A 25,703-nucleotide genomic window follows, 5' to 3' on the forward strand; every position below is an offset into this window, starting at 1 on the left:
CAATTTTACATTATAAATAAATACAACACAGTTCACTTACTGCTAACCATTCTAGTATTGGATCTATTTCAGGACTCCCAATGAAGGAAAATAAGCCAAATTTATATTAGAATTGTATACTGCAGTGCAGCATCTTGAAGCCTCAACCAGTTTTACAGAAATTTGAATATCAAATTAAAACCAGCATGCGGACAGGCCCACCAGACCACAGACAGCTACCTAGCTGCCAAGAGCATGCACTCAAATGGCCAGCATCTTATTGCAAATCTTAGTGCTTCCTGACATAAAAATTATTTTATGCAATGCATTGGAGTCTGGTTTACAAAGATAAAAATAACCATAGTAATAAATATACTGTTCCTCTATCCCAGTTGCTATTGCTTGAAATTAAAAGACTGGCTTTGTTTTGCCTGTTCTGAAAATTAAGTTGCTGGAGTTTCACTGCTAAACTGCAAAACTATCTAGTGCTATAAAAGCCTCAATGGCAAAGAGGGAATCAAAATATTAAAATAGCAATTTTATTTTCAAACAAATAATTGTTCTCAACGAATAATAAGGCTTTTGAGAAAAAAAGGGCAATACTAGTCATTATAGTTTAACTCTGCACATCATATTAGTTAAGATTTTTTCTCTCTGTGCCAAGTGAAATGGAATATTTTTCACTGTAGAAATGCAATTATCATGGTTGGGGTTATAAGAAATAAAAGGCTTATATGCAAGAAAGTCAAAACTAATATTTATTTCTTTGGAAATATCCCTTGAATCCACTGAAGTAAAACATGCTTATTTTATTGTGTTTATTTGCTCATTATAGAAATGCCACTTTGAGACTCTGATGGCCAATCCTGCCAATTTTTCCAAGTCTTACATTTTCATGGTTGCTTAGAGCTGTTAAATGTGAAAGCATTTGCAATAAGAAATTTCATGGCCCTAAATTACACTAAGTTATGGGCAAATCAAAATAAAAAGATTTACAGTAATCAACCATACAATTTGGTTCTTAACAAAACTCAGTGTATACCTCAACAGCTTCTGGGTCCTTTTACTGTTTTTAAATAAACACCAACTACCTTAAGCTGCATTGCAGTACTTGTCATACAAGTTCCTGCATACTCCTACTAATTTTCATTTGCTTCTAAACTAGTTTATAGCTGCACTTGATTTTAAAATATAAACCTGATTTTCTTCTGCACTCTCCCCTGCTTATGTCCCCATTCTCATCCCCTTCTCTCCTCTCCTGAAAACTCTATGAATGTTCTTTGAACAAATCTCTTAAAGCATTGGGGCTTTCAAGGCCATGTTAAAGCTATCAAGAGAATGTTGCTGAGCCCATCCTGAAGTGGACCAGTACCAGTCATCTGATTTTACTCTAATATTTGCATCATAATCTTTGAAGCATAAGTATGAAGATCACAAAGTTTTATGACATAAAATATTAAGGAAGACTTTGACAATGCCAAATGAATCTACACATCAGGATACTGGGCATTTAAAAAGCCCAGCATAATTTCTCACAAATACTCCCAGGAATTTGTGAGGAAAATATCTTATTACTTAGAAGAATATTAGGAATCAGGAATGGTGGCCCACCAACTGACTAGAATCATCTTTTCCACTGTACTTCAAGACCAGAACCAGGATGGTTTTTTTGGTTTGTACCTGATAGATCTGTGTCCCATTTACCTCGCTCCCTCCCATCTTTTCTGCAAACGTAAAACTAGCGTTTTCTCTCTTTCCCAGTTCATACAAAGGGTCTTTTACCTGAAATGCTAACTCTGTTTCTCTTTCCAGAAATGCTGCCTAATCTACTGAGTACCTCCAGCAGTTTCTGTTTTTACTTCATATCTTCAGGATCATATACCATTGGGAATTTATGTCAGATAAATGCAAAAGGAGGTGCACGGTCCACCAGGCAGGTACATCTAATGCACTTTTCTCTCTTTCTTATTTTATCTTTGCAAAGCTGTATCACTTCAGTTTCTCAGATCTAGTAATTCCTTTCCAGGTCACCATTATTTTGCATTGATCCATACAGTCAATCAGCCATGGTGGTAAACATATGAATTTAGTTTCTGATACCAGGCTGACATTATGTCAACAAGTGTGTCTCCCATATTGCTAAACTTCCCCATACAGAACTACAGTATTTTAGTTATTTCAAAATGATTAGTAAAATCTAATCCATTTTAATTACATTCAAAATAATTGGGAAACATGCATCACTTTGTTTTAAGGAAGTACATTTTAAATGAATTCTACATATATATTTTCAAATTCCATAGGAATGCAGATATACTGAATTTAACACAATAGGCATTAGTCGACCTTTCTCACCCCAGTTTTTAAAAAGCCATACAATGAAATCTTACATCTGAATAATTATTTAAAAGGACTACAAATTGACAATATTGTTTTAATAATATCCCTCCTAAAATTGGTATGTTATTTAAATATAAATGGTTAAGTGTTGTATCAATTTAATCCTTCAACCTTTTGATTCTCTCTCCCTTGTTATTTATTTGGGTCCAGCAGACTTGTTTATGTGACTATCTTATCCTTCACTTCTACATGCTTCATGGGAAATGATGTCAGGCTACTTGTGGATGGGTCCATACGGGTCAAGTCATCTGAAAACCAATCATACTCAAAATAGTGGCCCGGATTTTGCTGCACCAATAATGGCAAGGCTGTCAGCACTTGCTGTTATTACAGCTGAACCGACAGTAAGTACAAGCAGCTGCACATGCGCAATTAATGTGGATATCTAGTTGCTGTAAACAGTGATACCCTGCTCCTCTACAAAATGTATTGTTGCATTCTTTGCCCATGGAATCTGCACAGGTTTAACTGTAGTGGCTGAACTTAGGCCAGATTTCTATTACTCCTGCATTAAAGAAAGATGATGAGTGTGCTGGGACATTCTGGAGTAACTGCATTTCTAAATACCATAAATACTAATTATTGCTGAACAACCTTTTCAGTTGGAAAGTAATTAATTTACAAATATAGACATCCACTTCTCAGAAGAAAGAAAATATTGCAATTTTAACAAAAAAGTATTACTTATATGGTGCTTTTTTCAGTTTTTACCTTTTATTTCTCTCCCTTAATCTCGTGTGTATGTCTCAATCTTTATTTTGCTTCCTGTTCGATAATTTAAATGTAGTTTTTATTTACTGTTGACATAGATCAGTGAGGGTTCGCCAGTCTGATCGGTTGAAAAGCCTCTGTGCTGTATTTTACTGTTCACTGTTGCCACAAATTCCCTGTAGAGGGAGCCAAATTCAAACAGACACAAGATGTCTGGGAGTCTCTGCAGGCAATCCCAATGAAAGTTCTTTGGTGATTCCTTGGGCCTCAAGTATAATCCCTTTTGCAGGTTTTATTTTTAAGGGTCATTAGGTGACCAAGGAGTCCAATCCTGGTGCAACAGGCATGTTAGCAAACATTACAGGTGGTGCCAAAACATAGGGTTAAACCGTGGTTGCTTTGCAACAGTTGTCTTCTTTCTTTTCTAGAATTTATCATCAACCAGGGTGAGATATTTTTCTGAAAGGCAGTTGCCTCTTATGCTGATGTCTTCACCAGTTGACCTAGTTCCAGGTGACTGTGTCCCAGTATGCGATGACAATGCTGCGTTTCTTGATTGAAAAGCAAAATATCGCAGATGATGCAAACCTGAAATAAACACAGAAAATGCTGGAAAGGGTGACACAGTGGATGCTGTGCTGAACCTCAGCATCCATATGTGCCATCTGGGGCAGATGACTGTAAAGATTGGCAAAGTACTCAGTACTTTCCGGTTCCTCGCTGTCATTGTAGATCTTCTTTATTGGGTCTGATGATTTACCAGAAGCAGAAGGGTAGAGAACTTGTGCCAATGTTCAAGGTAGCCCTCGGCTGTGGTATACTTCAGAGCAGTTAAGGGTTCTTTGCAATTCCTTCACTGTTTGTGCAATTACTGCACAATCAGTTGCAAAATGTTACTTTAGTTCTAACATGGAGGCAAGAAAGGTTGAAGAGGTTTCCATCAGTCAATTCAAAAACACAAAAAAATAGGATCAGGAGTAGGCCACCTGGCCCCTCAAGCCTGCCCCACCATTCAATATGATCATGGCTGATGCACCCCAAGGCCTCAACTCCTTCTCTGAGCCACATCCCCATAACCCTCAATTCTGAGATCTTCCAAAATTTTAACAACCGCCACTTTAAATATAACTAATGATCTAGTCTCCCTAACTCTCTGGAGTAGAGAATTCCAGTGATTCACTACCCTCTGTGAGAAGAAATTTCTATGTACTTGGGTTTCAGATGACTGGCCCCTTTCCTTGAAACTATGTTGCTTCGTTTGAGACCCTCCCACTGGTAAAAACATCTTCCCTGTAATTCCCCTTAGGATCTTATATGTCTCAATAAGATCACCCATATTCCTCTAAACTCTAAAGAATACAGAGCCAATCTGTTTTGCCTCTCTTGATAGGACAATCGTCTTGTCACAATAATGGATACTAAACATCCTGGAAGCTGGTCTTGGATGAACATTTTCATAGCTGCCTGAAAAATGGTGAAGACATTGGGTGCCAAACAGAATCCTGTTTTATACCAGTTCACATGATAAAGGGCTCAGAGGTACATCCACAGGGGTATATCCATTGTTCAGAGAGGAAGCAGTCAACTGATGGTAGAAGTGTCTTACATTGGTTGTGAATCTGTTTGAACAGCCATATCCTGACACAATTTTCCACAAAGCCTCACTATTTGATGGAGTCAAAGGCTTTAGTCAGATTGATAAAAGCCATGTACAGCGTTAGATGTTATTTCTTGATGGCTTCCCCTGGCTCTCTCTGGACACAGAAATTATGTCGGTGCTGCCTGAACAAGATGAACTTCCCTACAACATGGCGCAGGTTCAATAAGATTCAATAAGATTCAGCAAGAATCTTACCAGCAATAAATAGGAGAGAAATACCTCGATTATTATCACAGTTAGTCCTAACTCTCTTTTAAAAATTGGTGACAATGCTAGTGGTGTGTAGTTCGTGGGGATTTTTTCAGTTAATAATAATAGTCATAGTGTCATACAGCATGGAAACAGGCCCTTCAGCCCAACTGGTTCATGCAGACCAAAATTCCCATCTAACTTAGTTCCATGTGCCCGTGCTTGGCTCATATGCCTCTAAACCTTTCCTATCCATGGACCTGTCCAAGTGTCTTTTAAATGTTGTTAATGTACCTGCCTCAACCACTTCCTCTGGCAGCTCATTCCATATACGAACCACCTTTGGGTGAAAAACTTGCCCCTCCGGTTCTGAGTAAATCTCTCCCCTATATCTATATCTTATGTTCCTCATGATTTTATACTCCTCTTTAAGGTCCTCTGTCTCCTAAACTCCAAGGAATAACGTCCAAGCCTGCCCAACCTCTTCCTATATGTATCTTAACTAGCAGCAAAGATGAAGAGATCTGTGCTTCTGATTGGATGATGCATGGTTTTGCCAGTCATACAAAGCCTCCATCCCCTCATGCAAGAGGATTGTGACCACAGTGTTATTGTTATTCAACCAGGCAGCAAGGCCAATGGATTCCTTGCAAACCACATTGACGGCCTGTTTTCAAGCTTCACAATTTTCTTTGACACTTGTGTTGCCAATTGCATATTTTCACTCAGGTATCCTTGGCGGTTCTCTTCGATCTTTGAGGATTGAAACTTTGTTACCAGCTGCATGATTTGGGTTGCTTTTTGCATGTTGGTGCACTCTTGATGGGCATGACTGATCTCAGCAAAAAAATTGGCATCTTTCATGACACAAGTAATTTGAATGTTTCTTACATCCTGTCTCATTATAACATAGCTCAAGAAATCCCTTTATTTTGAACAACCATGTGGCCAAGCTGGTTTGTATTTGTTGCGTTGCCATGGTCTACCTTTTGGCTGAGCTGTGAACTAGCATTGGAATTGGTTATGTCCACACTTTCCTTATCAATGGTGCCATTCCATACACTGGAGTCTCAGCAAACTCTTACTCTAATATCTCCAAAGTGAATGATCTTGTATGTATTTGGAATGGATGACAGAATGTTCGCAAGGTCAATGCAGAAGGATTCCTTCTGTTCTTCAGTATCGTATTCAGTGTGTGTGCACAAATGAGAATAACAAATGGCTTGTGCACCAGTTGGATATGGAAGCTCATTGATGCTGGCAGGAAGTTCAATCAGGTGATGGACTTGAAGGTTCTTGATTACAAAACTAACACCCTGTATTTGCCTGCCACTTGCCGGTTTTCCGTCCCTAAACTGCCATCTCCTTTCCTCAGTGAAAATCAAAAGAACTGCAGATGCTGGTAATCTAAAATAAAAACAGAAAATGCTGGAAATAATTAGTAGACCAGGGTGCATCTGTGGGAAGAAAATTAATGTTTCAGGTCAAAGATGCAACCTGACCTGCTGGGTACTTCCAGCATATCCTGTTTTTATTTTCTTCCCTGAAATGAGTTTCAACTGCATGTCTCGTCTCACAGAGAGGTGCAATGTCAAAGTTGTACCTTGAGAGTTCTCAGGCGATAATTGCTGTTCTGTGTTTGAATCTTTCACTTTTTGAGTTGTCTGGTGTTGCATGCAAATTCCCATTGCGAGAAAAGTTTTTGTTTGTTGCCTGCATTTGTATTGATTATGCTATACATGGTTATCTCTTCAAGTGGAATGAGGTAACCTGTTTGGAACACCATATGGAGTGAGCAGGGGTCATCTGCTCACTCATGGCTGAAGCTGCCAAAAGTGCCCGCCTATCCAGTCCTGAGGCACATGATGGTCACCATGTGCCTCAGGATCTGTGAGCAAGTGCTCCCAGACATCATTTCATCTGCCCCATTACCAGTCACCCATTACCACAGGATGTTGTGGGCTGAAGTGGGGAAAAGTGGCTCAGACATGAGTTGCTTAATGTGAGGGGGTCCATGGTACACAAGCAGCCACATAAGACTTGGTGAAGGAGACACCTGCATCCAGTGTCAAGAAAGTCCAAGATGATGAAAGGTTCCTCCTCCTTTGTTCATCCTCTCAGCTCTTTAGAGTTAATCCTGTTTCATCCACCTATTCTAGTGTTAAGGTTGTTTTGTTGGGTATGGTACCTCCGTGACCTCAGCACCATGGGTGACCTTACCACGAGTGCAAGACTTAGGTCGCTCTTCAGATTTTTAGTACAAGCAAACCTTTTCACCAAGAAAAGGTGGCTGCCCATGGACAACAACACACAGGGTGAAACCAGAAAGCTGTTCCTTCAGCACTCATCTGGACCAGAACTTCTAGTATTGTTAAATCATTGGCATTTCCTCAACAAACTGCTCAATTTCTTTTTCCCATTGTTTATCCCAATTGCCTCCCTCTTGGTCAGAACTTTCGTATCATCCTCCCCCCTCCTCACTTCTTGGCCAACTACCTGTCAATTATTCCTCCCCTGTCCTGTCCACTCTTTTTCTCGGAGGATGTCTCTCAATTACCCTCAGTGCAATTGCTCCAAATTCAAAGTTTATTCATTGCTGAGCTTCATCAGGATGTCTAGCCTATGGATGTCTACAGTTTGATAATAATTGAATTTCATGACCAAATGTCAGTAGGGTGCAAGGCATAGCCATTCAGAACAGAGATCATTCCCTAACTCTGAGTTTGCTTCAATCTGCCAATTTCTTGATCAGTGAGTTTATGCGAGTGTTTTGCAGTTTCTGAAATGAGCTTATAGCACAGGCCTCAATTCACAAAAAACTGGCTTAGTCCCACTTATAATAAAAATAAGAGTATATAGATCAATGTAAAAGAAAGAAACTCCTATTATATTGTCCTTTACCATTATTTTAGAATACCCAGAGTTTTACATGCAATGTATTCATTTTTTTGAGGTATCATTGCTGTTATGTATGTTTTACTTTACAACAATGGCTACACTTTGAAAGTATTTGATTGAATCTAATGCTCTTAATCATGAACCATGATCCTAAAAAGCACAATATGAAATGAGAGTCTTTAATTTTACTCTCTTGGTAAGCAGCCTGTGTACTAATAGGAAGGTTCTACAAATAGCAAATGCAAGCCTAATTAGTCTGCTTCCAGAGGGGTGAATGTTACTCAGGACACCAGGAGGACAGTGTGTTGTTCTGTGAATGGTGTCATGGAATCTGTTACATCCATCAGAACTATCAGTGTAGGCAGACAAAGCCTTGCTTCATTGACTCATGTGAAGAATAGGACTTGTGCCAATTAAGCATTTCCCCACAGTATGGGGTTTAAACCCATAATATTCTGACTGAGATGAAAGTGCTAAAAATTAAGGCAAATTGAGAAATGTAAACAAAAAGGAAAGATGTTCAAAATTTAACCATGATTAGGTTAAAATTTACATTCAACTGGATTGAGGTATGTGCTTTACCAGCTCTTAGTTCTGCACTAAGTGTAGCTAAAACATTCCATCAGTGTAATTTTCCATTCTGTTTAAGGCTTTGCTACTTCCAGCTCCCCCACTGAGCAATGCAGAAAATAAAGAAGGGCTAAACAATGAATCCACAGAAATAACTAAAGAAAATAACTTTGCTGCAAAGGTAAAGATTAAATAGTCTGCAGTTCATACAACAACGCCCCACATCTTCCCTTCACCCAACCCACCATTCTACCCCCACCACCCCCATATTTCAGCCTACACAGAAACACTGTGGAATTTTTCCAAAACACAAATTAAAAGGTTTCATTATAATATTGTGGAAGCCATGACAAAAAACTTCTCCCTTTTATATTTAAGAAATAAAAGCCAGATTCTGCTGGATTTTAGCTTTTTATATCTCTAAAAGAGAAAAATTGCATTTTTGTTTGGGATAATCCTTACATGCAATAGCAACAACTAAACAAGTTCAGCTGGTGACTACAGTAAGCAGCTTGCGTGCAGATGCAGAAACAGATTTGTATGGGTCAATCAGTGCCTAAATATTTATGTTACATTAAGCGCAGCTATACAACATAGTTCCACATTTCACTAAATGTTACTGCTCCAGGCAGAAAATGGAACATGTGGAGTTTTTTTTGTACGAGGCAGAGACCTACTTACAAGCAGGCACGGTAGTGTAGCGGTTAACGTAACGCTTTACAGCGCCAGCGACCCGGGTTCAATTCCCGCTGCTGTCTGTAAGGAGTTTGTACGTTCTCCCCGTCTCTGCGTGGGTTTCCTCTGGGTGCTCCGGTTTCCTCCCACATTCCAAAAAGATGTACAGGTTAGGAAGTTGTGGGCATGCTATGTTGGTGCCGGAAGCGTGGCGACACTTGTGGGCTGCCCCAGAACACGCTACACAAAAGATGTATTTCACTGTGTGTTTTGATGGACATGTGACTAATAAAGATAGCTTACCTTAAGATAAAGATACCAAACTCTACCACCACATGGTCACACATTTTCAATACACACAGATATGTGCTTTATATTATTTTTCATCATTCACAAAGTTGTGAACATTTTTTTATTAATTATCAAACACTATCTGTATACAGATGTGGACCATTAAAATGGTTTAAAAAAGTTTGAAATGGAGGATAATGGAAACCCGGGAAAGAGTTACAAGGTTACAACTGAATAGTTCAAATGACACCAATCCTGGTAGGAAACCTTGTCTGGTTTACAAGAGTCATTTGAACTTCAAGCTTAGATTACAGCTTTAAACAAACTCTTGTTATCTGTTATATTTCATTTCTTTGTGTGTGCACTTTTGCACTTACTTTTCAACAGAGTTATACAAAGAGCAGCTAATAGCTCAAATTTCAAACAACACAGGATGATATTCATAAATGTGTATTATTTGCCCAGCAAAGTCAGCAAAGGTCACCAACTTTTTAATCCGCTGATTTTGGAAATTTACCATTATCTACTATATACTATCTACCAACTGAAAATCATGTACAACACTGATGTTAAATGTATTTTGTTGTTCAGGACTTTGTTTTCTCTGTCACATAAGAACCCATCTCCAAAATACTTTAAAAATATTCCCTGTATACTTGAGTGTAACATGGCAAATGGGTACTCAATAATATGGCTCTAACTGTTGGCTGGATTTTGTACCATTGCCCAACAGTTCACAGTATAACTGTATTTATTTTAAATCTCAAACCATTTACTGATAATTTTAATTATCAGCATCATGGATTACCTTATACCATCACACATGCAGTCATTGACACAGGTTGCTCTTACCCCTATAGCTGCAGAAGTTAAATTAGCTCCCTTCTTCCAGTATTATCAATAACTCACTAAAATAGTTTACCAGATCAAGTTCTCAAACAAAACCAGTTCAAGATCAATAAAACAAAACATAATTCTCCAAAAATTAAAGACATTTGTAAATCTTTCTAATTCAAATTTTCCTTTTCTTTGGGAATTGATTCTTAACATGCTTTCTACTTTTCGGTACACTGCCAAAATTCTAGTCTTCACAATTTCTGTATAACTCATTGGTTATGGTAACCTCAGAAAACTTTAAAGGAACTTTTTTTTTACTTAAGATTTTCAATTCTCAATATTTTCCATTAAGTTGCAGAATTTTGGAAAATGTGCCCAAATGAAATGATTGCTTTGAGTAGAGAAGTGTGCTACATGGGACTCCATTTGTGTATTTACTTTAGCACTACCTTCAAAGCTTTTATTGCATCCGAGTCTATTTGACCTTCAATGAAGGTGTTCGCCATGAAAATTTACCTCTTGCATTCTCCTTGCAAATCTTTGCAGAGCACACCTCTCCACTTACAAGACAGCAGCTGGATCCCCGACCAAATGTCTTCTTTGATAAGCCAGAGGAGGCATAAAACCAGTGAACTTGCTCCTTCCAACCCAAGCCTGAAAGGACCTGACTATCTCTTTCGGGTTTGTATTGAGCCAGATATATATTTCTGCTAAAACATTTATGTTTGGCTTGACCCGGCTCTTTAATTTATCTAGGTCAGGGATGACTGACCATAGTATTCTTTAGGAAGTTCACCACTGGATATTTTAGACTAACAAAATGCAGCCACCATTCCCCATCTGGCAAATATAGAGTCTTCCCAGACAATGGGGCCATCTCATTGCTCCAGGTATACAACTGTATGACTAGCCAACCTCTACTATGGGTTAAGGGTCCAAAAGTCTAATTTGAATTTGATCTTTCTCACTCTTGCTCTCTCTTTCCCCTCAATTGAAAGGGTAAATTGTTCCTCATTTTATAAAGAGAGGATGGACAGACAGAAAGAAAAGGTAGAAAAAAAATACTTGAATTTAAATGGCATCTTTCACAATGTCAGGATACATCAAAATACTTTATAGTAAATTAGGTAATTTTTGAAATTTGTCATTATTGTGATATAGGAAACAGCAACCGATTTGGGCACAGCAAACTCCCACAGACATTGGAATAATGATCAATCTCATTTACTGCTGTTGATGAGGGATGACCATTAGCCAGAGCTGGAGATAAATTCCCAAAGAAGCCGGGGTCACTCTGATAAATCCTCATGTATGACAACAACAGAAGTCTATGGCAACGCTTCACCTTCAACCTTTCTGGCTGCTGGGGTGATGGGGGAGGGGCAGTGGTGACAGGGAGGAACAAACTAAAGGGATGAAGAAAGAAATCATTATAAAAACAAAGGATGGAAATATTTTGAGATAAGCACTATTTTGAGTAGCTGTTAAAGCAGCTGTCTCCTATTGTGTTTGTTTCTAAGTACAATTTGCTTTTCTGTTGCAATAAAACAGGAATGTGCAATGCAGAGCAAAGCCAATCCATTCTAGCAAATAATTAAAAGCGTCCTATTCAGAAACATGAAGGAGAATTCCACCTTGATTTGGCTCAGAGCCATGGAAAATTTCAGGCAGGCAACAACAGAAATGATAGAGCACTGAGCAAGCTCAGACCAATTTGTACATATTGCATTGACTATACTGACATTCTTTAAAGCAAACTATTTTAGCAGCAACTGACAGAACTGAGAAGGTTTCTGTTCTCTGCCGGATGGTATTACACCAATGAAAATAAAGCGAAAGAACACCAGTTATGCACCTGCTCACCTGCTGGCGAGAAGGAAAACCCATTATAAGGTGACGGAAGATAAAACCAAAATGCACTTCAGCAAATCATTCCAGCATCAGTGATTAATCTAAATACACCCACTGCCCGATGTACATTAGCTGTATAATTAATAACTTCTTAAGGGATGTCAGCTTGGCACGAGTTTAAAGCAAGCTGTGAACATACGTTATTTGTACCCTAAACTACCATCATATTTTGGACATTTCTTTAAATATACAACGTGTATATTTCATTTTCTAAATTTTATTTATATTGGTATTCCCTCGTTTACCTTTTTCAGTCCTCTTTCCTAAAACCACTTTACTTTCTCTTCCCCCACCATGCCATACATCATTTACCTGCCAAGAATTCAGGCAATTTAATCAAAAACCTTTCCCGTAGCAGTTTTTGTATTGTGGCAGTGAAGGTACACAGGAGTGTTCTGAGCTTATATACTGGCAAAAACAATTCCCTCCTGTGGGGAAAGCTTTTAATCTCTGAACCTAAATGGACCAAGAAAAATTGAGAATTTGTCAGGTGAGGAAGCAGCAACATCACTCCCTGGCCCAATGCATTAGAGCCCCAATATACTTCGGCACTACACTGCCAGTAGCTGTTTTATATTTGAAACAGCACATTGATAGAACAATCAAGAAGTGAACATTAAAACATAATTTACTACAGGGATCTCAGTACAATGCTCCTACTGGTTTGTTGGTGTATTTCAGCAAATAGGTAAAGATTGGCACTTTTATTGCACAGCAACTCAATATATCAGTATCAAAGTTATCAGTTCAGAGCTGATCAGGGCCTTTAGTGGGATATTAAGAGTTCTGAATCAATTTATATGCTTATTCAGCCTTTGCCAAGATCTAATGACTAATGACTTTTCATGTAAGCCTATACAAAAAGAAATGGACAATGTCAGGGAGAAGTTCTTTTCCTTACTACTGAAGAAAGATAAGCGTAAGAGATGAACTAAGGGCATCAGTGGAAATAGTCTCGCCATTCCTGGATACCAATGTAACAGGAAGAGATAACAAATATGACCATTAAACCAAATGAACACAGAAAAACTGGCATAAAAGCATCAGCATGCCTTAAGAATGTATCCATATGATGTAAGGTGGGCTGGCAAGTAAACCATGAGCATCCGTTAAGTGAATTGATGTCCTAAGTAGCAACATGACTTAAAGTGAATTGCCATGAGTGGTATCAGTATCACTTATGTACCTGCATGATTTAACATGGAGCAGCATAGAAAATATGTGCTTCCCCTAAAATGGTTTGACATGGGAATTACCAGCATGCTTTAAGGTGGATTGGCATTAGTAGTACTAGACTATCTTATGATGAACAGACATCTGTAGTCTCTGCATGGCTATAGGTGGATTGTGAGGAACAGAATTACCATGGCATTAGGCAGAATGGCAGGGTGTATCAGAATGCCTTAGGGTGGTTTGGCATGAGTAAAATCTGAATAAATTAAAATGGACTGGCACAGGAAATATCAGTACAAGTTGAGACAAAGATTCAAATGCACCTCCTCCAACCTCGTTTACTGCATTCAATGGCCTCCTCTACATCAGTGAGACCAAGCGCACTCTTGGCAAACAACTTGCAGAGCACTTGCGCTCTGTCCGCCATGGCCATTCCGAGCTCCCAGGTGTAGGCCACTTCGGCTCCCATTCCCATACTGACCTGTCTGTCCTTGGCTTTCTCCACTGCTAGGGGCGAGGCCCAACACAAACTTGAGGAACGACACCTCATATTCCGCCTAGGTAGTCTATAATCCAATGGCGTGAACAGAGAATTTTTCAAATTCAGGGAACCCTTTCCTCCTGTCTTCCCACATTTGCCCTTTCCTATCGACCTCTAGTCCTCCCATTTTTTCCCCTTTCCCATATCCCCACCCCCACAGCCCCCCCATCATCCATTTTCATCCCACTCCCCCTCCTGGTTCCATACCTACAACCCACACATTTTACCCACTGGATCTACCCCTCCTCCATATTGTTTCATCTGCTTCCCTCTCCTCTAATGGTTCCCATTATCGTCTCCTTTACTTATCAGATTCCAGCACAGGTAGCTTATGTGTTCCCACTTACCACCCTCTAGCAGCTGCCTCCACCGGCTCCACCTGCCTTTTTTTTTGCCTTCCTCCACCTATCATCCACCTGCCTCTGTCTCCCAACTCTACCCCTACCCCTCCCCTATCTGGCTCCATCTGCCCATCATCCTTCACCCATCCTCGGTCCACCAATCACCTTGGGCTCCTATCTCACCACTCCCGCTCTCTTCTTCATACTGGCAGTCTTCCCTCTCCTCACACAGTCCCGATGCAGAGTTTTGGTCCAAAGCTGACAATTCCTTTCCACCCACAGATGCTGCTCAACCCGCTGAGTTCCTCCAGTAAATTGTTGCTCCAGGATCCAGCATCTGCAGTCCCTTTGTCTCCTCAGGACAATTCAGGATGGGTTGATATGAGTAGCATCAGCATGACATTAAGATCTCAATGAACATTAAGGTGGATTGGCCTGACTGGCATAGTATGACAAGATTAAATTGGCATAGGAATTATCAGCATACTTTAAGGCAGGGTGGCATGAGTAGCCTTCACACAATTTAAGGTGGATTGTCAAGGGTAATAGCAGCAGCTCATAAGGTGGTTTGGACAGGGAAGTGTCAGCATGCCAAGGTAGATTGGCATGCACAGCATCAGAAGATGTTAAAATGGATTGGCATCAGTACAATCTCAGTATAATTTTACTCATGCCAATCTGTTTTAAATTATGCAGATTTTATACTTATGCCAAACACTTTAACATCTTCTGATGCTGCACATGCTAATCTCCCTTGGCATGCTGACACTTCTCCGTCCAAACCACCTTATGAGCTGCTAATATTACCCTTGGCAATCCACCTTAAACTGTGCTAATACTATAAATGTCATCCCGCCTTATAGTATGCTAACATTTCCTATGCCAATTTGATCCTGTTATACTATGTTAGTCAGGACAATCCACCTTAAAGCACGTTGAGATCTCTACCTTCATCTTAATGTGAGGTGGATTGGTATGAGGTGTATCAGCATGATTTAAGATGGACTGGCATGACTAAAATCATCATGGCTTAAAATGCACTGGCATGAGTAATATCAGCATTTTTAAGGTGGATTGGCATGAGAGGAGAAGCATAAATATGCCTTAAAGCAGATTAGTACAGGAAATACCGGCATGATGAATTTACAGGATGAATTGGCATGAACTGGAGCCACATGCCTTAAGGTGGACTGGAGGGAGAAGTCTCAGCATGCCTTAAGGTGGACTGGCATAGGAAGTGTCAGCATAGGCTTGAGGTGGATTGGCATCAGTTTGAAAATGACATAAGGTGGATTAGCATGAGTAGTATCAGCATGACCTAAGGGGCTCTGGCACAGGAAGTATCAGCATGAATTAAGGTGCACTTGCATGAATAGGAACAGAATGCCAAGGTGGTTTGGCATGGGTGATGTTGGCATGACTGAAGATGACTTGGCATGTGTATTATCAGCATGACTTAAGGTGAACTGGCATGAGACAAATCAGTATGTTAAGGTGCATTGGCATGAACAGTAACAGCAAGTCGAGGTATATTGGTATGATTTGTATCAACATGACTCAAGGATAGTTGGCACGGGAAGTATCAGCATGTTAAGGTGGATTGGCATGAGTAGCATCAACGTGCCTGAAGATGGATTCACTTGACAAGCATCAGAATGCCTTAACATAGACTGGCACTGGAAGTAACAGCATTACTTAAGGTAGATTGGCACTAGCACAATTTCAAGGTAGATTGGCATGAAAAATATCACATCAAGGTGGATAATTGAGACAACCATCTCACTTACTTTATCTGGAAGAAGTGGAAAAATGAAAAACAAAATCATAATTTCATATTTTTGCATCCTACAATAAGAATTTTCATACATAAAAACATAAGAAATAAAAGCAGGAGTGGACCATTTGGCCCCACATGCCTCTTCCACCATTTAACAAGATCATGGTCGATCTTTTATCTTAACGTTATTTTCCTGCACTAATCCCATATCTATTGTTTTCCTTAATATATAAAAAAATTCTCTGCTTTAAATAGATTCAACAACTGAGCCTCCCATAGCTCTCCAGGATAAAAAATTTCAAAGATTCATTATGCTCAGAATGGAGAATCCTGTACATAGTATTTCAGGTGCAGTCTTACCAGGACTCTGTACAAGTGCAGTAACACAATTTTAACTTTGAATTCAAATCCTCTTGCAATAAAGCCCAATGTACCAATTGCCTTCCAAATTGTCTGCTGTTCCAGCATGTGAACATTCTGTGATTTGTATACAATGACACAGATCCCTCTCAACACAAAAAGGTTTCATGCAAAGAATGTACAACCCTTCTATTTTTTTATGCCAAAGCGAATGACCACATTGTTTCACATTTCATTCCATCTGCCTGTCCATTCACTTAGCTTGTCCTGATCCTCTTGAAATCACTCTGCATCTCCTCAGCCTGCAATGCCACCCAATTTAAAATCATTAGAAAACATGATATGTTACACTTGACCCCTTAACCAAATTATTGATACAGATTGTGAATAGCTGGAGCTCCAGCATTAATCCCTGTGGTACCCCACTACTTAGAGCCTGTGAAGACAAAAATGACCCATATATTCCTACTCTCTATTTTCTGTCCATTAGCTTATCTTCAGTCAACACCAGTATATTACCTCCAATCTTATGAACACTAGTTTTCTCTTGAATGGTACCTCATCAAAGGCCTTCTGAAAGTCCAGAAACATCATATCCACCAGTTCACCCTGAGCTATTCTGCCAGTGGCAACTCAAAAACTTCTTATTAGATTTTAAATGTGATTTCCTTTTAATCAATCATGGTAATCCAGTCCAATCGCATTATTAAGCCTCTTGTTACCCCTTCCATTACAACAGTTTCCAGCATTTCCCCCATTACTGCTCCTGTAATTGTTTAATACTGCAAATAACTATCCATTTTGTTGCTAATAAATATAAAATGTAAGAATACATGGAGGAGCAGACTCTCTGACTCATGAAACACACATACTTTACTGACTGTACAAGTGAACATCAGTGTTCTATGTTTTAGACTAGTTCCTTTATCCCTGAATATAAAAAGCTGGAAATAGCTCATTCATCCCCTTACACCTGTCCTACCACTCACTTAATCACGCTGATTTATATATAAACTCCACTTACCCATAGTTATCCTCCCTTCAAGCCTATTCATTGATCAAAATTAAATATTTCAACTTATCTTTCTAAAAGATGAAGATTGGCCAAGAGGATTCCAACCTCCACTATACTGAGTGAAAAGTCTTCTTCCTCATTTAATTCCTGAATAAGATAGCTCTAATTTTACGATTATACACTGTTGATCGCAGTACCCAAAATAGCTTTTGTATATCTACACAACTGAATCCCTTCATCATTTTAAAGTTCCAAGTACTGTCACTAAGTATTGGCATTTGTTATTGTAAACCTAATATCAATGTGAAACATGAAATGTAGAATGAAATACAATACATTATTTGAATAAATGTGCACAACTTTGGCATCCAATCTAAAAGATTACATAATCTTTATTGTGCACAACATAATCAGGATATAAACAGTAGCTGAGTTTATTCGAACTATTTAGAACTGGACATTAAACCATCACAGAGTTTCCTAGAAGTAATTTTATTAAGGTGCCCTCTGGCACATCAGAGAACCATGCATAACAAACTCTTTGTCCCAGATTTTGATATTACTTAATTTATCAAAATCTATGCTGAACATAATAGTGTTCCTTTCCACTATAATTGGGCAAAATTAATTACATTGGGATTTCTCTCATTGCTTTTCTCTGTTTCCTCTGTCCTTTCCTTTCTCTAAAAGCATCCTTCCATCCATTTCAGCCTCTTAAATTGGGTTGGTGGGAAAGCTTACCTCACTGATTCCACTACAAATATCAATGATTCTATTCTTTGTTCATTCCATTTGGTATGCAATGCAAGAAATGAGTCCTGTGATAAGAGATTAATTACAATATTTAAGTGAGAACAATATGTTGAAAGACAGACATTATCTGAGAACTGCAAGTTCACAAAAATATAATTTGCCCATAACTTGTAATGAGAACAAAGATTTTGCAGCAACCTAAGTGGTTTAATTAACTATTAAATATTCTGGCAAAATTAATAAAATGGCTGAGAGCTGATCACGGTAAGTAAATGGAGGATATACCAAATTAAGTAATTACAGAAATAATTTTACTTTTCAGGGTTATAGTTGCTATCTAATATGTAATATCCAGTTTATTGTTCAGCAGTGAAGTTAAGAGGTTCATATACTACATCTTCAACACAAATGAAGATAAAATGATGATTGTTGTAACAATTACACAGATTCTGTAATTCTTATCTAATTATTATACTCTTGATAATATATAAAGACGAACATAACAACAGCCTACTGGCCTCTGCCTCACTCTAATTTACTGTTGGAAAGTAAAACCAGATGTGCCAATCACTATGTGAAGACATGTTAAATGTCAGATTAATTAGTTCGGCACAACATCGAGGGCCGAAGAGCCCATTCCCGTGCTGTTAAACATCAGATTAATTAGTCTGGCACAATATCGTGGGCTGAAGGGCCTGTTCCTGTGCTGTACTGTTCTACGTTCTAACTAAGCTTTCCCAAGTCACTTTCTGATTTTAAAAAGCAAGAGTATGATTTTGAAACTGCAGACATACATATTATCCTAAAAATATATGATGAACTCCTATTCATTCTATAAATATGAGTTTCAGTTGATGAGTTTCCTTTACTCTACTTTCCCTTGCATTTATGCTTGGTTTAACAACTAGATGCCATTGCAGCACGGTAGTGTAGCGGTTAGCGTAACGCTATTACAGTGCCAGCGACCCAGGTTCAATTCCGGCCGCTGTCTGTAAGGAGTTTGTACGTTCTCCCTGTGATTGCGTGGGTTTCCTCCAGGTGCTCCGGTTTCCTCCCACATTCCAAAAATGTATGAGTTAGGAAGCCGTGGGCATGCTATGTTGGTGCCGGAAGCACGGCGACACTTGCGGGCTGCCCCCAGAACATTCTACGCAAAGATGCATTTCATTGTGTGCTTCGATGTGCATGTGACTAATAAAGAAATCTTATTTTATCTTATCTTATCTAAGCAAAGGAGTATACTTAACTGCCTAAAATGGGTGGGAATAGGGTCATTGATAAGTGTATGTAGAATAGTTCAACAAACATTGATTATGATCCAATGCCTTGCCAATGTTTTCCTGGTCTGTCCATTCCTCGAAAGCACCAATGTCCCCTCATCACCCAATCTCTCCATCGCCTCCCTACTGCAATCTCACTGCCAATGAGCCTTAATGCTTCCCTGTCTTCTGATCCTTCCCTCCTTTTCTTATACTCATTGACTGCAATCAACAGCCAGCCAGCTTCTCAGTCCGGATTACTATGGCTGGGAAACAAATTCAAAGAAGGTAATAATTATGCTAGCATTAAATTCAACCAGACCTGAGAGAAACCTGTTTTTCCAAATTTCCTGACAAAGTTTTTTTATCCCTCCCTTCCAGCATAGCATCAATATTGGGGCCACAACGTTTTCATCAAGAAATGGAAGTATGTTATTCTACACTATAGTATTGAATTAGAAATGATTACAATGGCAAAATAGTCATGACAGAGTCCAAAGGAGAAAAATTGAATAAAGCTTTAGGAATGCCAGTGAAGGAAATCTGTCTCTTGATACAATTTGGATTGCAAAAGAAAGCTCTGCAATCTAAGCAATACCATGCTAATGTTCTGTTTATGCTACCAATAATGTACTTGAAACGAACCATGCAGTAGTTTGGCCCAGTAGCAGCAGTCTCTCCTGAATCAGGAAGCTACAGAATCAAGATATGGGCACAGTATTGATGCAACCGTTACGTCACTGGACTGGTTGGTTATCCAGTGGCATGAACAAACAACCCAGAGACCTGAATACAATTCTTATCATGGTCACTGTGGAATTAAATTTCAGTTAATAATCTAGATTTATTTAAAAAAGAACTAGCCATTAGTAATGATGACCACAAAGCTACCGGAATATTGTTCACTACTGGAGGAAATCCTCCTTCCTTACTTGGTTTAGCAAAAATGTGACTCCAGACCCACCAGTGTGGTTGACTTTTAAATACCCTTTGAAATGGCCTTAAAAGCCACTGAGTTCAAAGGCCAATAGGGATCATTGGTAGCAATGGAGAAATGACCACAATGTACAATTGTGAACAAATGCCATGGATCAAAATCTTAAGGCACCATTTGAAGAAGAATAGGGAGCATCTTTCTGAATATTTATTCCTTATTCAAAAGCTTCAGAAATAAAACTTTGTCTTTACCCTATTCCTGTTCATGAAACCTCACAGTCCACAATGCCATTATCCCATTATCAGAAAAATAAGATTTCAAAAGTAATTCATTGGTTACTGAGGTACTTAAGGACATCAGTAAATTCAGTAGACCAGACAGTACTTGAATATACTTCAGAGCACAGCAATGCAGGTTTATGAATCCAACATTCACATTTTGAAATATACTTCACCAAGAAGGCAAACTAATTTCTGAAAAAGAACATGCTATTTCAAAGCATTTGAGATGGCAGTTCAGAGGAGGTTACTCTAATTAAGCCAAGAAACCAGGTTTCACCATTTTCAATAAATGGTGCAGTTAACAGTAATTTAATATTTTATCATAACAACAGTAGTTAAAGAAAGCAGAAAACATAAAATAGGTTAACTGATGCACAGTATTCCAATATGATAAAGATAAATATAAGCATATAGCTGGTTAATTTGCATAGTGTAGAGATCTATTCAACCAATTACTGTTATTGTAATATAAGCTCAAGCTAATTGCATTTTTGTAAAAAATGTAATCCTATTCACCTGCTAAGTTTTAGTTTTGAAATCTCATTTAGAAGTAATGAAGGGCTAAATTGGATAGGACCCAAAAACAGACACAGGGATCACAATGCATGATTAACCCATGCCTGTTGATTGCAATGCAGACAACAAACCAACTTCATTATGATGATTTCTGCGAGCAGCCAGCACTAACCATGCCGTTGATTGGTTGGTTGTATCAGCAGGGGGTTCCAGTATCATAACCTGGAAGCATCAATTAAAGCTAACCTGCACTGCTCAACACCAGCCTGCATCATTGAAAGGGAGATGAACTTTAAGAGGTGCAGGTTAGCTTGAGCTGCACTGGCAGTCACGCAGGAAATGAATCTTAGTGGGAAAATAGTAAACAATGACACATCATAAGCTGCCCGCAGAGATACACACCGAGGCAACCAACTGCTGCTGGAAGATAATCATCTCAGTAAAAGATGTCCCTTGGTCTGCCCAGAATGTTCTGGTCTTCTAATGCAACCTATTCCATAACTGGATGTTGCAGACTGACACATTCCATGGTTTAGCACTACATGCTGAGGGGGATGCTGAAACGTAGTGCAGCTACCACAAAGATTGGAACATGGCTGGAGAGTAATGCTTCCTTACCAGTACATATTGAGGGGCTGAAGCCAGTGTGAAAAAAGTCCCTCACACTGCTTGCTCGAGGAATGCACATAGGGGAAAGCTGGTCACGTTGACCTAATGTAAATAGAATGATGTGGCTGTACAAAGAATGATAATATATAAGTGTACTGTACTACACATTTGCAAATTTTATGAATAAAGTGACACTCTTGAATTTAAGAAAAACAATGACACATCATAGGAGAAGCCAGAGTCGGAGGTTTTTAAATGCTGCAGTGGAGGCCTTGGGGAGAAGGTGCAAAGTAGGAAACAAGTCCTCTATCCACAGAGGGCCGAGGAGCCTTGTGAGCACATGCTCAACCGGCAGTAGGACCAAGTAGGGATGGAGATCAATGCCAGGAGTCTAACTTCGAGGGCCTGGATTCAGTGCTGCAAGAGGTTCAACGACCTCACACAAATGGTCAAGGTCAGTGAATGTATTTTCAAATGCAATATCCCACCAACTGTACCACTAACTTCAGACATTACTCAATTCACCAAACCCCCATCAATCACCAACCAATAATCTTGATTAATTAAGACTCACAACTAGCATTCTGATGATTCACTGCCCTCTCACATAGATAGCACTGTTGCAAGTCTAAAACACATCTCACAGCCTATGTGCACTTCACAGTTATTCAACCATAATAACTGCATCCCAAAATATTGCAAGACATTCAATAACACATTCCTTTGCTCAAAGGAAAAGGTGAGGAACACTGGTGAAAGCTGGGCTACCAATAGAGTGACGGGTGTGCTTGTAGGGTCTTAATCCCATGAAGGAGAACGTTCTGACCATTACTGTCCATCCACTGCTGAGGCATCCAGCACTAATTTGGCACAGGGCTTTATAGAAGCTTGGAACTAATCCTTTTCAGTATGTAAGCAGTGGGCAAATTTGTCTTTACATTTCTTTTATGGTCGATGTCATGGTATGTACCACACACATGTAACAGCTACCATTAACTAAATTTAATCTTTTTGAGGGGGGATCTGGGCCTTGCTGGTTAGGCCAGCATTTACTTCCCATCCTTAATTGCCCTTGAGAAGGTGGTAGAGATCTGCCCTCTTGAACCACTGCAGTCCTTCTGGTGAAGGGACCCCACAGTGCTGCCAAGTAGGGAGTTTCAGGATTTAGACCCAGTGTCAATGTAGGATGACAATATATTCCCAGTTAAGATGGCATGCAACTTGGATGTGAACCTGCTGGTTCCCATCCACCTGCTATTGCCCTTCTTAGTGGCAGACATCCAGAATGGAAGCTCCGAGTGCTGCATAAAAAGTCAGCTCACTGCTATCATGGCTGCAGATTACAAAAGGAGTTTGCATATTAATCCAGCAATCTGTCCTCCAACAAATCATAAGAATTACTGAGGCACCATCCCTGGGGAATGGGAGTAGTTTTATGGTAAATTATCCTACTCCCTCAGGAAGGCTGGTTCATCCTTCCATTCCTGCCATTCCACTAATGCTCTTGCTACTGGCTGTCAGCCTCTCAGCTCTTACTGTGGCCATCTTAACTGAGATAACACCATATACAACTGAGTCCTCTGGGTCCAGAGCTTCCCACGGTTCTCCTACAATGCCGTCCGCAGTCCCTTCCTCTAAAACATTGTGTAGCACAGTGGTGCAGCAAGTAGAACTGCTGCCTCACAGATCCAGCAACCCAGGTTCAATCCTGACCTCGAACGCTACCTCTGGAGTTTTAATGTTCTCTCTGTCACTGTTTCCTCCGGGTGTTTTGGTGTGAGAGATGTGAGAGTTGGTGGGTTAATTATAAATTGCCCCGAGAATGTGAAGGTTGGTTGTAGGCTCCGGAGGGAGTTGATGGGAATGTGGAGAGAATAAAGACAGATATACAAGAAATTCTGCAGATGCTGGAATCTGGAGCAATACACAAAAGGTGCTGGAGGAACTCAGCACGTCAGGCAGCATCCATGGAGGGAAGTAAACAGTCGACGTTCCAGGCCGAGACCCTTCATCAGGACTGAAAAGGAAGAGGGCAGAAGCCAGAATAAGAAGGTGAGGGGATGGGGAGGAGTACACGCAGGCAGGGAATAGGTGATATCAGGTGACTGGCGAGTCCAGGTGAGAGGGGGAAGGTAGTGGGTGGGGGAGGGGAGAAGATGTAATAAGCTGAGAGGTGGTAGGTAGAAGAGGCAAAGGGCTGAAGGAGGAGGAATCCAGAAGGAGAGGGCAGTGGACCATGGAATAAAGGATGGGGGAGGGAAAATAAAATTAGATTAGCACAGGACTAACGTTAATAGGTGCTTGATGGTTGGTGCAGACTCACAGAGCCAAAGGGGCTGTTTCTGTGCTGCTTGATTCCAAAATTTAGTCGACCTCCTTCAGCCACACTGCAGCCACCAGAGAAGCACTGCATGGCAGCATTAGGAGGCAAAAGGACATGGAAGATGGTACAAAAGGGAATGTATATGTCATTCTGCATTCTCAATTCATGTCATTCTGCATAAAGAGTAAATGGATTTGTGATCCACTTACCCTGTATGCAGAATGCCATGAATTGAGTTAAACAACTGAAACCAAATGTATATCTTGTGTCGGCTTTATATTTAGTTTTGCATTGTGGCCAAGCAACTTTATGATGACAAGTCACAGAGGCAAGGTAAAGTGTGGGATTTGGATTGGGGTTACGCTTATTGACTCAGACTCACAAACAGCCTGGCCGGAGAGCGACTGTGTTACCTCTTCCCTTCCACTTCCTCAACTTTGTTCTCATCTTCTTTATGCTCCTGCTCCTCTGCTGATTGCCATGGTAAGTCACCTCATCTCATAATGGTGACCATTACTGGTCTGTCATGCAACAGATCCCCTGTGAATCCTGAGTCCCACACTATCAAGGGCTGGAGAAATCCTCCAGGCCATTTTTGCCAACAGAAATGTTATCTCAGCGCCCCAACAGCTTTCTCTATCATAATTCATGTGGCAGTGTGCACCCGAAGTCATCATCCTTTCTGTCATGGATAACCATTGTCACCCTTTAACAGAGAGCTTCAGAATGATAAATAATCTGCTGAATGAACTCAACAGGTTGAGCAGCATCTGTGGGAGAAAAGGAATTGTTCAGGATTCCCCATGCAGGGTTTCAACCTGAAATGTCAACAACTCCTTTCCTCCGATAGATGCTGCTCGGCCTGCTGAGTTCTTGCAGTATATTGTTTGTTGCTCCAGAGTCCAGCATCTGCAATCCTTTGTGTCTCCAAATTAAGAATAATTGTTGGTAAATAACCAGGCTTTCATATATAGGATCTGCTGCTGCCTTTGGTCACACAACAGCTCAAGCTGAAAGGAGTGGAATCTATTTTGTTCTGGTTTAGGGTAGACTTGGCATGTGGCACTTGAAGAGCAATATGCATATGTTCAGTAGTATGCTATTGCTACAAGTTCCCTCCACCTGCCAGTCTTTGATAAGTGGGAATGTAATGTAGTTATTTCTCTTTGAATAGAGACCTTCACCATCTCCCTCACGACAAATTTCTTCAGCTTCAGACTTTAAAAAGTGAAGTGTATAAAAATTCATTGCCATGGTCACCCAGGCAGCCACTGGCAATGTGCTCCTCACCCTGCTCTGAGGACACAATTACGGCTGTGGCAGGTGATGGATTACAGTGAGGATGTCCTTAGTTATGTGCAGATGTCTCACACATCGTTCTCTGAGCTTCAGCTAGGGAAATTTCTCCCTTGGGGAGGTGTAGCCATCTGCTGGGAGTCTTCTTCCTCCTCTCCTTCCCCATCTTTCAGCGGCCTGCCTAGCTCTGCTGACCTTTTGCTCATTCTCCCATCCAAGCTGTTTTACAAGGGGGATGCTTGACACTGCACCCATGTTTAGGCGCAACTGACTCATCTAAATGCCTTCAAGTTAAAAAGATGTCTTTCATTGTCTATAAACTTGACTAGCAATGTCACTTTGAAAGCCCAGCTTGAAACAACTGTGTAAAGTATCAAATGCATATATATTTAGTAGAACAC

The 25,703-nt window shown here is 39.9% G+C and overlaps 1 protein-coding gene across 13 annotated transcripts in view; it reads right to left on the minus strand.

The window, feature by feature from the left end:
- esrrga (estrogen-related receptor gamma a) overlaps positions 1-25,703 on the minus strand; it is a 264,711-nt gene that overhangs the window by 205,898 nt on the left and 33,110 nt on the right. For 2 of the 13 annotated variants that reach the window (XM_052011553.1, XM_052011554.1), the window contains exon 1: positions 21,693-21,703. The exons of the other annotated variants lie outside the window; for them this stretch is intronic. In XM_052011553.1, the coding sequence (XP_051867513.1) occupies positions 21,693-21,700 (8 nt within the window). In that variant the 5' untranslated portion in view covers positions 21,701-21,703. Of the gene's footprint in view, positions 1-21,692; positions 21,704-25,703 lie in introns of those variants that run through there. 13 annotated transcript variants of the gene reach the window in all.

The sequence above is a fragment of the Pristis pectinata genome, chromosome 3 (genome assembly GCF_009764475.1).
Source record: "Pristis pectinata isolate sPriPec2 chromosome 3, sPriPec2.1.pri, whole genome shotgun sequence".
In the NCBI taxonomy this organism is placed as follows: Eukaryota; Metazoa; Chordata; class Chondrichthyes; order Rhinopristiformes; family Pristidae; genus Pristis; species Pristis pectinata.